Here is a 13,422-nt window from a genome sequence, read left to right as displayed (position 1 = left end):
ATGTCATTATGACTTAAGAGTCACGAGAGATGCACCACTGAGTAAGTGTATTGTCAACCTTTCATGCTCATTTAGCTAGTCCTCTGACAAATTAACCTTACAGAACACCACACAAAATGGTGATTCCTCAACTCATATTAGCTCAAATTCCATACACAAACACACCTCCTCTTCTTCATCAGTGCTCTTCCCTGATGGCACATTAGAAGCACTTTTTGTCTCCTCCCCTAAAGTAGAAGCATCACCATTAGAAGCCTGGGTTCCTTGTTCTGCTTCCCACTCCTGCAATACCTCCTCTAAGTTAAACCGACGCCTGTAGTTTACAAAGAAGTTCTTCACTTGGCCAACAGTCTTGTTGCCAATTACATCTGCAATAGCTTGAAAATCTTTACCATATTTGCGGACACCTGGAAGGCAAAGTAAATAATACACCTGTGAAGGATCAATAAGGAGAGCTGTGTGTACTATACATCATGCACACACACAAGATACCAGCAATGAAAATCCTTTCTGATAAACTCTGCTCATTTCTCAATTCTGAGATAGAGGCTAAGATATCAGGGTCACAGATGAAAACTATCAATTATGTCATTTCATCGAGCCAGCCACTTGCCTTCAACTGAACAATCAGAAACTTACCATTTTTTACATACTCAGTTATTTTCTCCAATCCTCTCTTGAACTCTCAAATACAGTCCATTTATTGTAAAGCATTGAATTCTTTGTTCCATCCTCAATTCCACATTCATTTATTTCCCTAGTAGCCAGTCACCTAAATTTGAGCAACACCGTTTGTAAACAAAACTGGATGGGAACGAACCATCTCTTTTATCCCCTCAATGGACTGAGTGAGTAGTCTTAGGGTTCCCCCATTAAGAAAAGCATTGTAATTTTGGTCTTAACACCAACTTCAACATAATTACTTGCCTATCTTACCAGGTACCAATGAAGAGAAATGAGATAAGAATTTAAACATAAAAAGCAGGAGAATCATCACAATCTGATGGACAAAAAAAGGGGAAACTATTTTTCAGAGTTTGTTGGATTTTAACTCACCTAACAGTTCTAAGGACTGTATATATGAAGGATTCCTAGATATGCTCTGTAGCCTAAAGAATTAGGGTATAATAGTGACTACTTGTAGATACTTGTGCTTATCATTACTACCTTAAATTTAAGAAGGATTGTACATTCAGTTATTAAAAAACCTAACTTCCATAAAATTATGGAAATTTTATTAAATGAGGGATAATATTTGATTTATGAACTTGAGATAGTCAATTACGCTACAGAGTTTAAAGTGAGTTTATATACTCAGATGGACAATAATTTGCTCTTAAGGGAATTCTAAAAGAAATTCACTGACTCATTCTAGAAAGAGATGCACTTAGCTCAAAATATAAAAGCTGTCAAAATTTTTATTTTACAATTTGATAACTGCTTTTTAAAATACCAGAAAACAGTAACTCATTAATTAGAGATGAGAAAGGAGAAAAAAAATATTGATGTCTATGATATTAAAGTCTGTAGTTTAACCTAAGCAGCCAGAAATACAGGAATTTAGATAAACTTAACATGTATACAATCACACATAAGAGAATAATATAAGGACATATTAATACCCCAGCAGAAATGCTAGACATATTCTTACTGATAGCTATTTGGGTGATACACCTATTACCTAAAGCACCAGCATGATATAACTCCTGTTCTTAAATTCTGTGCTTATTTTTTATTGAAAACTTGGGAGTAAGTATCTCTTGCTACATTCAACTTGCTAGGCTTGACTCTATGGGGAGTTCCTTCCTCTTAGAGCATTTTGGGTAGGAGGCCTGACATTATTAAGCTATAACCATATCCCATTGTTAATACAGAGTTTTGGGTTTATAAACTATGCTCATTTGCTCTGTTCTCAAAGGGAAAGACATATATGCATGACAACAAAGTAATAATGATACTTAAACACTACTGATAGTATTTTATTTTATATTCTTTTACAATATAAATGAATTTATATTCTCTTAAATCCATGAGCTGATTTCCAGTTTGAACTTCATAACTGAGTATAAATTCTAATGGTGACTAGGTTCCACCAAGGGTTTATCTGGCAATAAGAACCCAAGGTCATTTCGTATGAAGAATTACTGCTGCATACTCAAGTACTTCTCTACTACTTGTACTTTGGAAAACAGCAACTCAACTTGAGATGACTGCACTGAAAAACAGATACTAATTGGAAATCACACACAGTGTTCTACCAATGTACTAATTTTCATGATGGATATTTAATTTACATTCTAGAAATGTCCAATGCTACTGAATACGTGAGCTTAGAAATGAAAACCTTAAATAAATCTAGGATTAGATCTGCTATATTCATAGCAAGAAGTCACATTAAGAGTAACTCTTGACTCCAAGTCTGACAATATTACAACCCTCCGAACACCCATTTGTTTAGCAAAATATACTCTAAAACCTACCACTAAGCTGTCCCCAAGTCTAACTCCACTATATAACTGTCCCCTCTTCTTCTGACTCTATTTTTTTTTTTTTTGGTCTTCCACTTTATTTTCTCTTGCTCCATAGACCTTGTCACTAATATTGTTGCATTTCCAGAATTGCATGCCCCCAAACCAAAACTACTTCCTATAAGAACTTTAGTTTACCCAGACACTTTGGATTTTCTTCAGTTCACCTAGGTTCTGAGTCACCTAGGTAAGTTTATCATTAACTTGTGTATGCTAGTCTCATATCAACTACTTTGCAAAGTCTTAAGGCTCAGACCACACTGTAGACTTCTGTAGTCTGGCTAAGGATCTCAATCATGTCCTGAGAATAAGTGGGTCCAGATATTAATGTCTTTAACCTGCAGGATGGCTGGGCCGGGTCTGGAAGAGCTAGAGCTCCTTGGCAGTCTCCTCTGGACAAACAATAGCCTCATCTGTCTGCCTCAGTGTGTTATGAAATTTTTCATAATTTTCTCTGTGTTCCGTGATGTGAAAAAAGTTGGAAAGTACTGTCCTATGGAATACAAAGTACCACCAGCATTACTACAATGCAGAGTACAGAGGAAGTGCTCAGGAAATACGACTGATTTTTCTCCTCCATAGGGCTTCATTCTATTATTCTTCCCAAGCTACAAGAGTCACATATGGCTGACTTCTTTATCACTTTCACATTCCCAGTGACCTTGCACATTTTGGCTAGAAGGTGGAATTCTTAAGCTCTGTACTATGGCTGATAACTAGTCAAACTCTAGTGAAACACCAAATGAAGACTTAATGGGACTGACTCCTTCCGATGAATCCCCAGGTAGGCTTCTGGAGGTCGGCCTCGCAAGGTAGTGGTGCTGAGCAACCATCTTTAACAACCTATGATATCAGAGCTACTTTGTTACAACTCGTACCTGAGGAAAGGGTGGTCCATTCTTTTTCCACAGTTTATAAAAAATGAGGTCCATCATATCTCATATTATATCCCTCATAAGAATTGGTGCTAGAATGACTTAGGAAGTTCTTACTACAAAACTTGAAATTTCTCCTTCATTTTCATCATTAAATACTGCAGGTATGAGAATTTTGCTATCCTTTAAAGAATGTTCACCTTGATAAAAATTCTAGGCACAAAAAACACATAAAATGGGAATGCTAATATTAATGACCTTGAAAATCCAAATTTGTATTCTAGTGAAGGATCAACTTCTCATGGATTTCTTCAATAAACAGATTTTTTTTTTTTTTTGCGGTACGCGGGCCTCTCACTGCTGCGGCCTCTCCCGTTGCGGAGCACAGGCTCCGGATGCGCAGGCTCAGCGGCCATGGCTCACGGGCCTAGCCGCTCCGCAGCATGTGGGATCTTCCCGGACCGGGGCACGAACCCGTGTCCCCCGCATCGGCAGGCGGACTCTCAACCACTGCGCCACCAGGGAAGCCCAATAAACAGATTTTTATGGTCTGAATTATATCCCATATCACAGGCTGAATCAATAAAGTAATACTGTGAGACAATAAGATAGCACAACTATTCCTAATTAGTAACTCTATTTCCTTATGTGATATACTATCTCTATCACTTTTGATTGACAATTCACTAAAGGTATCAAAAAGTAAACAAGTTAAATCATCTAATCACTCATTATCTCATCATGAAATAACAAATAAATGTAGAATACTTTTTAAATCTCTCTAAAACAAAACAAAACAAAGATTAAATCTCTCTCACTCCTCCTGAAGATATAAAAGGCTTAGGTCCATCTGAACCACGGTTTTAAATTAAATTTGTGACCTTTAGGGCAAGAGGTCAGTTTTCAAAGGTGAGTGGGAAAAAACTTAAGAGAACCCCAGAAGAGGGAAATTAAATATTTCCCAGGGAGAGGAAAAAATTGTTTTCAGTAAAATTTCTAAATTTCATTTCAAAGTTACAGTGAAACAACATGGCTTCTACACTGGCAGATGAAACCGTATAATCTTTATAATATATACTTTTAAAGTTTTGTTTGGGAATTAATATAAAAATATAACTCATTAGGATATTGTGTTATCATTATTTTATTTTCCAACCAGTGTTCTATATTACCCAACCAAAAAACAATTTGTATTTTTAGAGCTTTGGGTAGTAAAATAGTAAGTTCAGGAGCATTTGTAATATGGTGTTTCCCAATTCTGGACATGGTATTTAGACCTTTTTTTACTTTGACAGAAAGGATATCATAAATCTGCTTTCAGTACGTTTAAAAAGTTATTTTTAAAATCTTATTTTGGACTCCAAAAAAAACCCAAAGCCAATATTACAGTGACAAGCTACTTCTAGATATAGGTAATGAAAATTTGGGGGAGATTTTTTCCTGCTTCTTGCACAAATGTCTTAAAGTGAGCATGTACTTAGTATAATTGGGAAATATTAATTTTTCAAAAATCTATTTTTGAAGTAAGAATACAGTGACATCTAGAAACTCCAAGGATATGGTTCTTTCCTATCAATAAGAGGTTAATTTTAAACTCAAACCATTCAGGAACATGCATTTCTTTTCACCTCCTGTAAATCTTGTCAAGAATTCCTAGTAAAGAAGGTAAAAAAGATATCAACAGCAGTGGGACAGTGATTGGTGCATCTGGGCAATGGCTAAAAGTCAAAATCATATATTCTCTTTGCAATGTCTAGCCTTTCTCTTCTGAAGCTTCCCATCTTCTTGCTACAAGTTAAATTCCATCCCCAAAATGCTGGGAATTTTGAATCATTAATTATCTGAAGCAAGTGCATCAGAGGGTTGACAATTATACTTTTGGGCCTCCATTCTTGTGATATCAGTTATAACAGAAGAAACTCTCTAATGCAAACAGATAACTTTCAGATGGAAATGTATGAATCTATCTCCTCCTCCTTTTGATCATTCATGTACTGAGGATCATGTAAGGATCGTTACAATCCTTATGCCTTAATCAATAGCCAAATCTCTTTCCCCCCCCCCCACGTTAGGGACCATTCTAGCTTTTTTTAAAGTAGGAGATAAAATTAGGAAGAAGACAATTTCTAGACTTGCAACTTCACTGCTCCTAAAAAGGAATGAATGTATAAACTATAGGGAGAGAAGGTAAAAATTTTTTTTTTTTTTGAGAAGGTAAAATTTAACTGTTAGCATAACTCACTTGAACACAGTTCTGTCATTTCCTATTTTATATGAGAAGGCAAGTAATATATAAAAAAAAAAAACTAAAAATTAAAGTTGATGCCTTGATAAAATTAGAAAACTTTTTGTTGTTTATCCTAATATAGCACAAATATTGTAGTTGGGAAGCATATTTTTTTGTTTGTTTTTTACCACTAATGACTAAGAAATGAATACATTTAAGAGGAGACATAAAATAAAAATGTCAAACATTGTATACCATGCTTCTGCTCCTATACACTTTAAAAAGCAGATGTTTTGCACTATCAACTAAATGTATTGTTACTTTTTGAAAACAGTAATAATTGTTCCATTTTACATAAAAAAATACACCTAGAATCTAATTCTTTTCTTAATTCTTGCTTAATAAGGAATGTTTATCATATGAATATCAAGACTGATTTTAGGATAATTTCTAAAAGCACCACAGATTAGAAAAAAATATTTATATATATGACATAAGCTACAAACAGGGGTATTTCACCATTAACACAAATATGTGAAGACTATAACTGGTCTTACTGTTAACTAATTTGTTATAATAGAAAATTTAGATACTCAAAGCTGAAACAGATTACAGAAATTGTAGAAATACCATTCTTGGTAAGTATTTTAAGAGGATTAAATTAAATTAAAGCAGCATTTATAATATCCCACTTGGGGACTCTCGAAGAATGCTACTGAAGTTATAACATAGTTAGAACTAAAATCAACATAATAAAGTGATAGATTACACAAGTAAAAGCAGACATTCCTATCTGGTCTGAGCATGATTTTCCCCCCTTCCAAATAAGGGAGAAAGAAGGGGAAATGGCTTATTTATTTATTTAAATATTTGTTGTTAAAATAATATTTATTTACAATTTAAATGGCTAGTACTTAGTTAACAACAATATGAGCAGATGGAAGTGGGAAATACATATTTAAGCCCTAGGAAATGATCTTAATATACTTATTTGGTTTTCAGAATTACAACAAAAAGTTTATTTAATAGTAGTTATAAATCTCACTCGTGACACTAGAGTCAACATTTCTCTCTCTAGGTCACTGTAATGGTCAACTATGAGCAAGATAAAATAAAGCATTTAACAAATGAATGTCAAATCAGAATCTATATGTAAAATGTCTTGAATAGACAGTTCTATATAAATTAAAACATGTTAGTATCAAAACATAAATGATTTGAAACTGAAGTGGCCAGAAGAATAATATCATATAAAAGCTTATCATAAATAAAGATTAAAAAGAAGAAGAAAAAACCAAAAACAATTACCTGCTAAGATAAGTACTTCTGGATTACACATGTTAAAATAAAAAGTGCAATTATGTACCTTAACCACACTGAGACTCAGGTACAGGTGACATTACTATACGATTATACTGTTTATAAGACACACTTTTGAGTATTATATAAATACATGGGCACATGAAGCAAAGATGGTACTTTTTAATTCTCCCTAAAATAACTATTTTGGACACAAATAGCTTAGCTTTGTTTTATTTTATATAACAAAAACAAAAACAAAACCCAAAACAAAACCCTAAAAACTCAAAGTGAAAATAAAAATTTCCCACACAGAGTCAAAATAAATATTTAAATAAAAACGAAGACATTAACATACTAAGAGAGTGCTTTCAAAATCCTAAGAACATGAATCTTTCCATACAAATTGCTCCATTAGTGTAATTTATTTAAGGACTACTTTTTAAACATATGACACTGAATATCCCTCAGGAGAGAGGAAATGTTTGATTATTTCTATAAATACTCCATTCTTTTAATATTTATAAGCTGAAATAATGTCCACATATATAGCTCAACTCCATATGTAAATCTTTCCATTGTCCTTCTCTTGAATGCAGCTTTTCATAATATCCAACTCAGCCATAAGATTCAATGGATCCTACCACTTAAAGGAGTACTGTAGAACAATATCAAATCCTGATTCTGTACATATAGAGAAAGATTAACCCAGACTTCCTAGCCGATTCTCTTAAGAAAACCATTTCACTGGGATAATTTCTTATATGAAGAGTACAGGATTAGTATACTAACCTTTAAGCAATGAAATACTGGAAGAGGGGGTTAAATTCTATAGGCTACTCTGATGAAGGGAAACAGTCAAACCATCAGTCAAACCAATGCCTACTCAAATACCTATGTTAGAGCCATAAGACATAATTCTAAATAAATATGAGACAGACATTGAAAATACTAATTTTTTAATCAAAAATTTAAATTGTCAGTTTTTAGTTTTAAAACAGCTATCACTGAACATTATAAACTAATTAAACTTTTTCTGACTCATTCAGAAACTTAATTCTACAATTACAGATGTGCTCAATGCACATCCAGCACCCTGCCTCCATCAAATCAAGTATTTCTATTTATGAAATGACTGTATACCAAAGGGAAGGCTGACATTATCCTGTTGGCACCCTCCTGTGACATTTTCAAGTCACACTGGGTGAGTAATTCTTACTCTAATTCAAACTGCAGAGTCATCTATTATCAATCTTTAACTACATTATTCTCATATCCGAATGATACTTGCACAACATTTGTGAGTTAAATATTTTCTCTATGTTTGAATACTTGGAACTATTTTTAAAGGTATATGTTTCACTGGGGCCCAACCCTCTTATAGTAGTTAACCTAGACAAAAAAGCTATTAGTGCTCAATACAGAGGGCTCAGCCAGGAAGAAACAAATTGTAAACCAAACTTAAATCACACAATCAGTCCTGCAGATAGTTCATCTTGAAAGGGAAAAAAATCTACAACACTGAATTAAAACATACAATATGCCCTTCTTTAAGTAATTCAAATACAAGAAAATCTAAGATTATAGTGCTTCCAATTTGCCCATGGGTATTCATATTACAAAAAGTTTTCTGCCATACAATTCATACAACAAAGCATTCTTATAAATAGTGCATTTAAAATTGTATGTGTATATACATATATCTTAAGTCTCTCTTTTGTATAAATAGACATATTTAAAGTCAGGTTTTGAAGCATTCAGTGGCATATCTCTTAAGTAAGTTATGGTACACTGAAGGTAAAGCATATCATTTATATTTTCAGTACCTGACATTTATCAAATACAGAGTAATCAGGGAAACCAGAAACATAAATTAGTTTATGCTTTAAGTAATGAGTTATTGACTGACACAGTAAGAATGAACCCAACTGCAGGAATACTGAAGTAGAGGCACGGAGAGACCATGACTTGTTCAAGCTTGTCACCACCATCATTTATTTAGTGCTGAGAATGCATTACATGCTGTTCAGGACCCAAAATGCACACAGGCTCAGTATGTCACATCCACAAGTACAAAACAGAATTCATGGTCACCAGGACTTTGTGGTGAACACAAGACCCCTTTCTTGATCCATTTCTAAAGGAAGGGAAGAACTATGGTAGTCACCTTTCATGACAAGTTAAATAATTATTAACAACAGTAACTGCTTATCTTTAATATACCTTGCACTGCTAGAAGCTGCTCCTCTGTGGTCCAACGGGCATTAATTTTCTGATTTGACTACAAAATTAAAGAGAAGTTTCCTAATGAGGATATGAAGACAGACATTTTTCCAAAGTGCTTATTTTTTTTAAACTTTTCACCAAATCACAGACAAGAGATTACTAAAACTCTGATTTATGAGGATTTCATTTTTATAAGAATTAAAAAATATATTCTGAATTACCTTTTACCAACACAAAAAGATAATGAAAGGGAAATGTACCATTTTGGGAGAATGAACAACATTCGCACTTATACTCTAGGCAGAGATATCAAAACTGAGAAAATCTATTAATCGCCTATTTTCCAACTACAATGTTCCTATCATACGTTGCAGATGTTAATTTTAGCCTAGTTTTAAACATTTAAGAGACTTCGTTTTCTTCAGAGAAGGATCTGTGACTCTCTCTAAAATTTCTTCTCTTCATATTTAGATTAAACCTATCCTTACTCCATCAAAAACAGTGTTGCATAAATTACCATAAAACTGTAGATCAGGCCTATGCCCTAAAATACTTCATTTCTAAAGCAGAGAGTGACCCACTATAAGAATAGATTTCCCCCCCAAGACCTCCTACATTCTTTCCAGTATTTTTTGTTTAACAAATTTCTAAGTTTAAGATTTTTACTATGGCAGCATTACAATATCAATTAAACAGCTAACCAAATTTCACTAGTGTATACCCACTGCTGAGTAATCAAGAACCTTTGGCAGTAGATGGAGGGACAGAAATAAGTATACCGGCTTACAGAGGTTTGCAGTAGAAACTGCCCAGATAAAGTGGCCAATGTAATACACGCACATGCTGGGCAAAACAGTAACAAAGGCTTCCTCTGAGAAGGGTGTTTAGGTCTTATCTCACTTGTAGTCTTAGCAATAAGAGTTTCCACAGTACACAGCGGTTCTGGGTAACACCAACTTTCTCACCATGAGTGAAGAGGTATAAGCAAGCATTTGGAAGAAAGAATGAAACAAAAATTCAAAAAAAAATTAGGAGAGAAGAAAGAAAAAAGTTAAAAAAAACACCTATAGTAAAGGAGGAAAAAACCTAAAACACAAAGCACTGAATTCCAGATGATGAGATTATAAAGGGATAGCAAGGCAGGCCAGGCAAAGCCTGGATAAGCCTCCAGATTAGGATACTGGTGATAAGGTAAAGGAATAACAGTAAACAGGCAAAGAGAAAGAGGGGAAATAGGACATACAGAAGCAGTAATAAGGGTGAACCAAGGCTAAAAAAGTGAAAAGAAAAAGAAGATGACAGAGGAAAAACTAGCAATTAATCCCCCAAGAGGAGTAACAAGAATGAAGTAGGAGCTAATATTTGAGTTAATACCCAGGCAATCTGATGCTACCGTGGCTGTGACAGGTAGACAGAAGAGGCCCTTGGTACCCAAGGATAATTGGTACTGGAACCTATTTAAAACAGGTCCAAATATTTCAGAGTAAATGGTTAAAAAATAAAGGGTTGATTGTAACTTGATCTGAAATATGAAACTAAAACTTAGGAAAATTAGCTCATTAAAAAATAGTCACTGATTCCACTTACATGCTTTAATTTTATTTTTTGGCATACCTCTTCTGACTATACAATGGTATAACATTCTCTAGCTTTGCAATTTACAACATGAGCATAGCATATAGGCTATTTTTGTTTTGAAGACTTCAACAAATTTCTCTTGATTCTTTGAAACCCCTCTTAATTCTTTGTTACTCAAATTATTCTTTTTTAAAGTGCTTGTCTCAGTCACCATCCTCTTTTTTTCCATTGTTAATTCTGCTAGATACCCATTTGTCAACAATTTTGCAAATGATTAAAGTCATTCTCATGTACTTTCATAGACTTCATGAAGTTTCACATCTTTTGCAAGGCTTACAATTTCATTTTGTATTTGCACTGTATTAGCAAGAGAGTAACAGAGAAGGATGTTGCTGTGATGGACGGGAAGGACAACAGCTAGAGTTAATTAGGGAGAATTGGTGAATAGAGCCTAATTTTATAGATGCTCAATTCATTAGTGAATATTTTCTTATTTGGCAACTTTTGCTTCTCCATGTATCCCTTAGATTAATGAACATTTGGATACTAAGGATCTCTTGTAATACTACATCGCAAGTTGTTCTTAGGATTAAAGTTAGGATACATGTAGAACATCTAGCACAGTGCCTTAGCAGCAGAAATTGATCAATCGACGTTTGTTAAACCTGAAAGGCATAAACTGGAGGAAAAGGTGTCGTTAGTGAAAAGAGAATAAAAGGTGAAAGAGAAATAACAAGCACTATGAAGACTTATTTATCAGTTTACAAGCATATCAGGAGATGGGATGAAGACGAATAACTATTATTAAAATTAAAAAGTACAGAGTACACTGGGGATTCAAAGATGAGGGGGAAAAGTCAAAATGATTAGAATAGGGAAAATGGAAAGTTGAAGGGACTGGAGTCTGAGGTAGGTTTAAGAATAGAAGTTTCTGAAAGGCAAAAATGAGGAGAAGGCGTACCATGACAGGGAACAAGAGGATTTTTGCCAGGAAGAAGTGATAAATAAGCCTGGAAGGTTGGTGATACTTAACTAAACCAAAATACAGTAAGGACCACTTTTGGAAGTGCCATAAAAACCAAGGTTGATGAGTTCATACTAGATTTAATAAGCAATTGTGCTGGCCGGGGGGTGGGGCGGTAAGGAGCAAGGGGAGAAGGGTAGGATTATGAGCAGAGTAAGACTTTAAGCCTAGAAAGCTGGGAGAAGGGTGATGCTGTTAAGGATTTAGGATTTGGGAGATGTGGGAAGGCAAGGCTAAGATGAGGAATTTAACTTGGGATACACTGAAAAAAGGTATTAGGCAGGAGGCTAAAACAGATTCATCTATTCAAACACTTTTTTTTTAAGTGTCTGGAAAATGTTTATGAGGGAAAACAATGGAGTCATCTTACTAAAACCAGCCTGTGAATTTTTTTGTTTTTTGTTTTCCTCCCAAAATTACTCTTGAAATGTTCTTACAAAGGTAGCCACGGAGACAGGCACAGTCTCTCAAAAAGTCCACATAGCCAATTATTCCTCCAGCATTGGAATGGGCCACTAGTTTCTCAGTTAAATCCCAGATGAAGCCTGTGGCTCGAATTTAGGCTCGAATTTAGGATAGTACTGAATGAAAAATATAAATACTTATTTAAATACTAGAATATCGCTCAGTTCAAGGAAATGCTCAGGAGGCATATGGAAGCTAAAACTGACTAAAGGAATGGTGGATTTACAGTTTCCAGCTCGTAACTGCTCACTCTGGGGTATACAGTCAATAAATGGAGTTTAGGCAGAATTGCCAGTACTACTGCATTTGCTATTACTAAACATACTCTTTTTTATTTGGCTGATAGCTATGGTTGAATTTATGTCATTTAAATGTACATATGATATGACTTTAATATAGCAAAGTGATGAGACTGTATATTTCCAAACAGAAGAGAAATGCATTCTGAGGATAAAAATTTGGAGAATGTCTTTATTTATGTAGAGAAAGAAAAATTACGGCTGAGAAGGGAAAATAATAGTTATAAAAGAGAACATAACTTCTCAAAAGTTAGAGGAAGAAGGAGGTCATCACTATGTGAAGGGCTCAGAAAAAGGCAAGGGAAATGAGTTAGAGCTGTGGAATTTGGTCATTAGCACCAATATTAATCTTTAAGAAGATGCTTCAGTGGAAAAATGCAGAGGGGGAGTTGAAACTGTATGGAATTTAAAAGTCTATGTGTTACAAAATGGAAACAGTGGAAGAAAGGGAACATTATAGGAGAAAGAGAATCAACATTTAAAAAATACAAAGGATTCCTTTAAGTTACTGATTTTTATATTTTAGACGCAAGAAACTTTGGTAGAGATTTGTTTAACTTAAGGAAAGGACAACTAGACTATATCTAGGAATCTAAAACTGTGTGGTAGTAATGGTGAGCTATGAGGTACCACTGAGAATATTCTTTTGCAGCAAACCCCCGTCTGAAATACTGTTGTTTTAAAAATAATAAAATATTAATATAAAACAATCCAGTATATAATAGTAACGATGATAATATAGAAGGCCCCAAAGAGCCATCTAGAACAATCTATGACATCCTTAGTGAATTCAGCATCTTTACTACATCCTTCCCCTGCTAAACTGTCTTCACATCTTTCCCATTTTTGTCAGTAGTGGATTCATACTACCTCTGACTTGGAAGAGTTAGAAAAGGTCACC

The 13,422-nt window shown here is 34.4% G+C and overlaps 1 protein-coding gene across 6 annotated transcripts in view; it reads right to left on the bottom strand.

The window, feature by feature from the left end:
• Positions 1-13,422, bottom strand: part of RCOR3 (REST corepressor 3) — a 51,196-nt gene that overhangs the window by 3,002 nt on the left and 34,772 nt on the right. For 3 of the 6 annotated variants that reach the window (XM_030872944.3, XM_030872945.3, XM_060294506.2), the window contains 2 exons: positions 9,153-9,210; positions 166-407 (listed from right to left, as the gene is read on the bottom strand). In XM_030872944.3, the coding sequence (XP_030728804.2) occupies positions 166-407; positions 9,153-9,210 (300 nt within the window). Of the gene's footprint in view, positions 1-165; positions 773-9,152; positions 9,211-13,422 lie in introns of those variants that run through there. The other 3 variants (XR_009563056.2, XM_060294512.2, XM_030872948.3) reach the window with 3 other exon arrangements.

Source organism: Globicephala melas, chromosome 1 (genome assembly GCF_963455315.2).
Source record: "Globicephala melas chromosome 1, mGloMel1.2, whole genome shotgun sequence".
NCBI classification, from domain to species: Eukaryota; Metazoa; Chordata; class Mammalia; order Artiodactyla; family Delphinidae; genus Globicephala; species Globicephala melas.
Note: the sequence above shows the minus strand (reverse complement) of the source record. Positions and strands in the feature narration are given on the sequence as shown.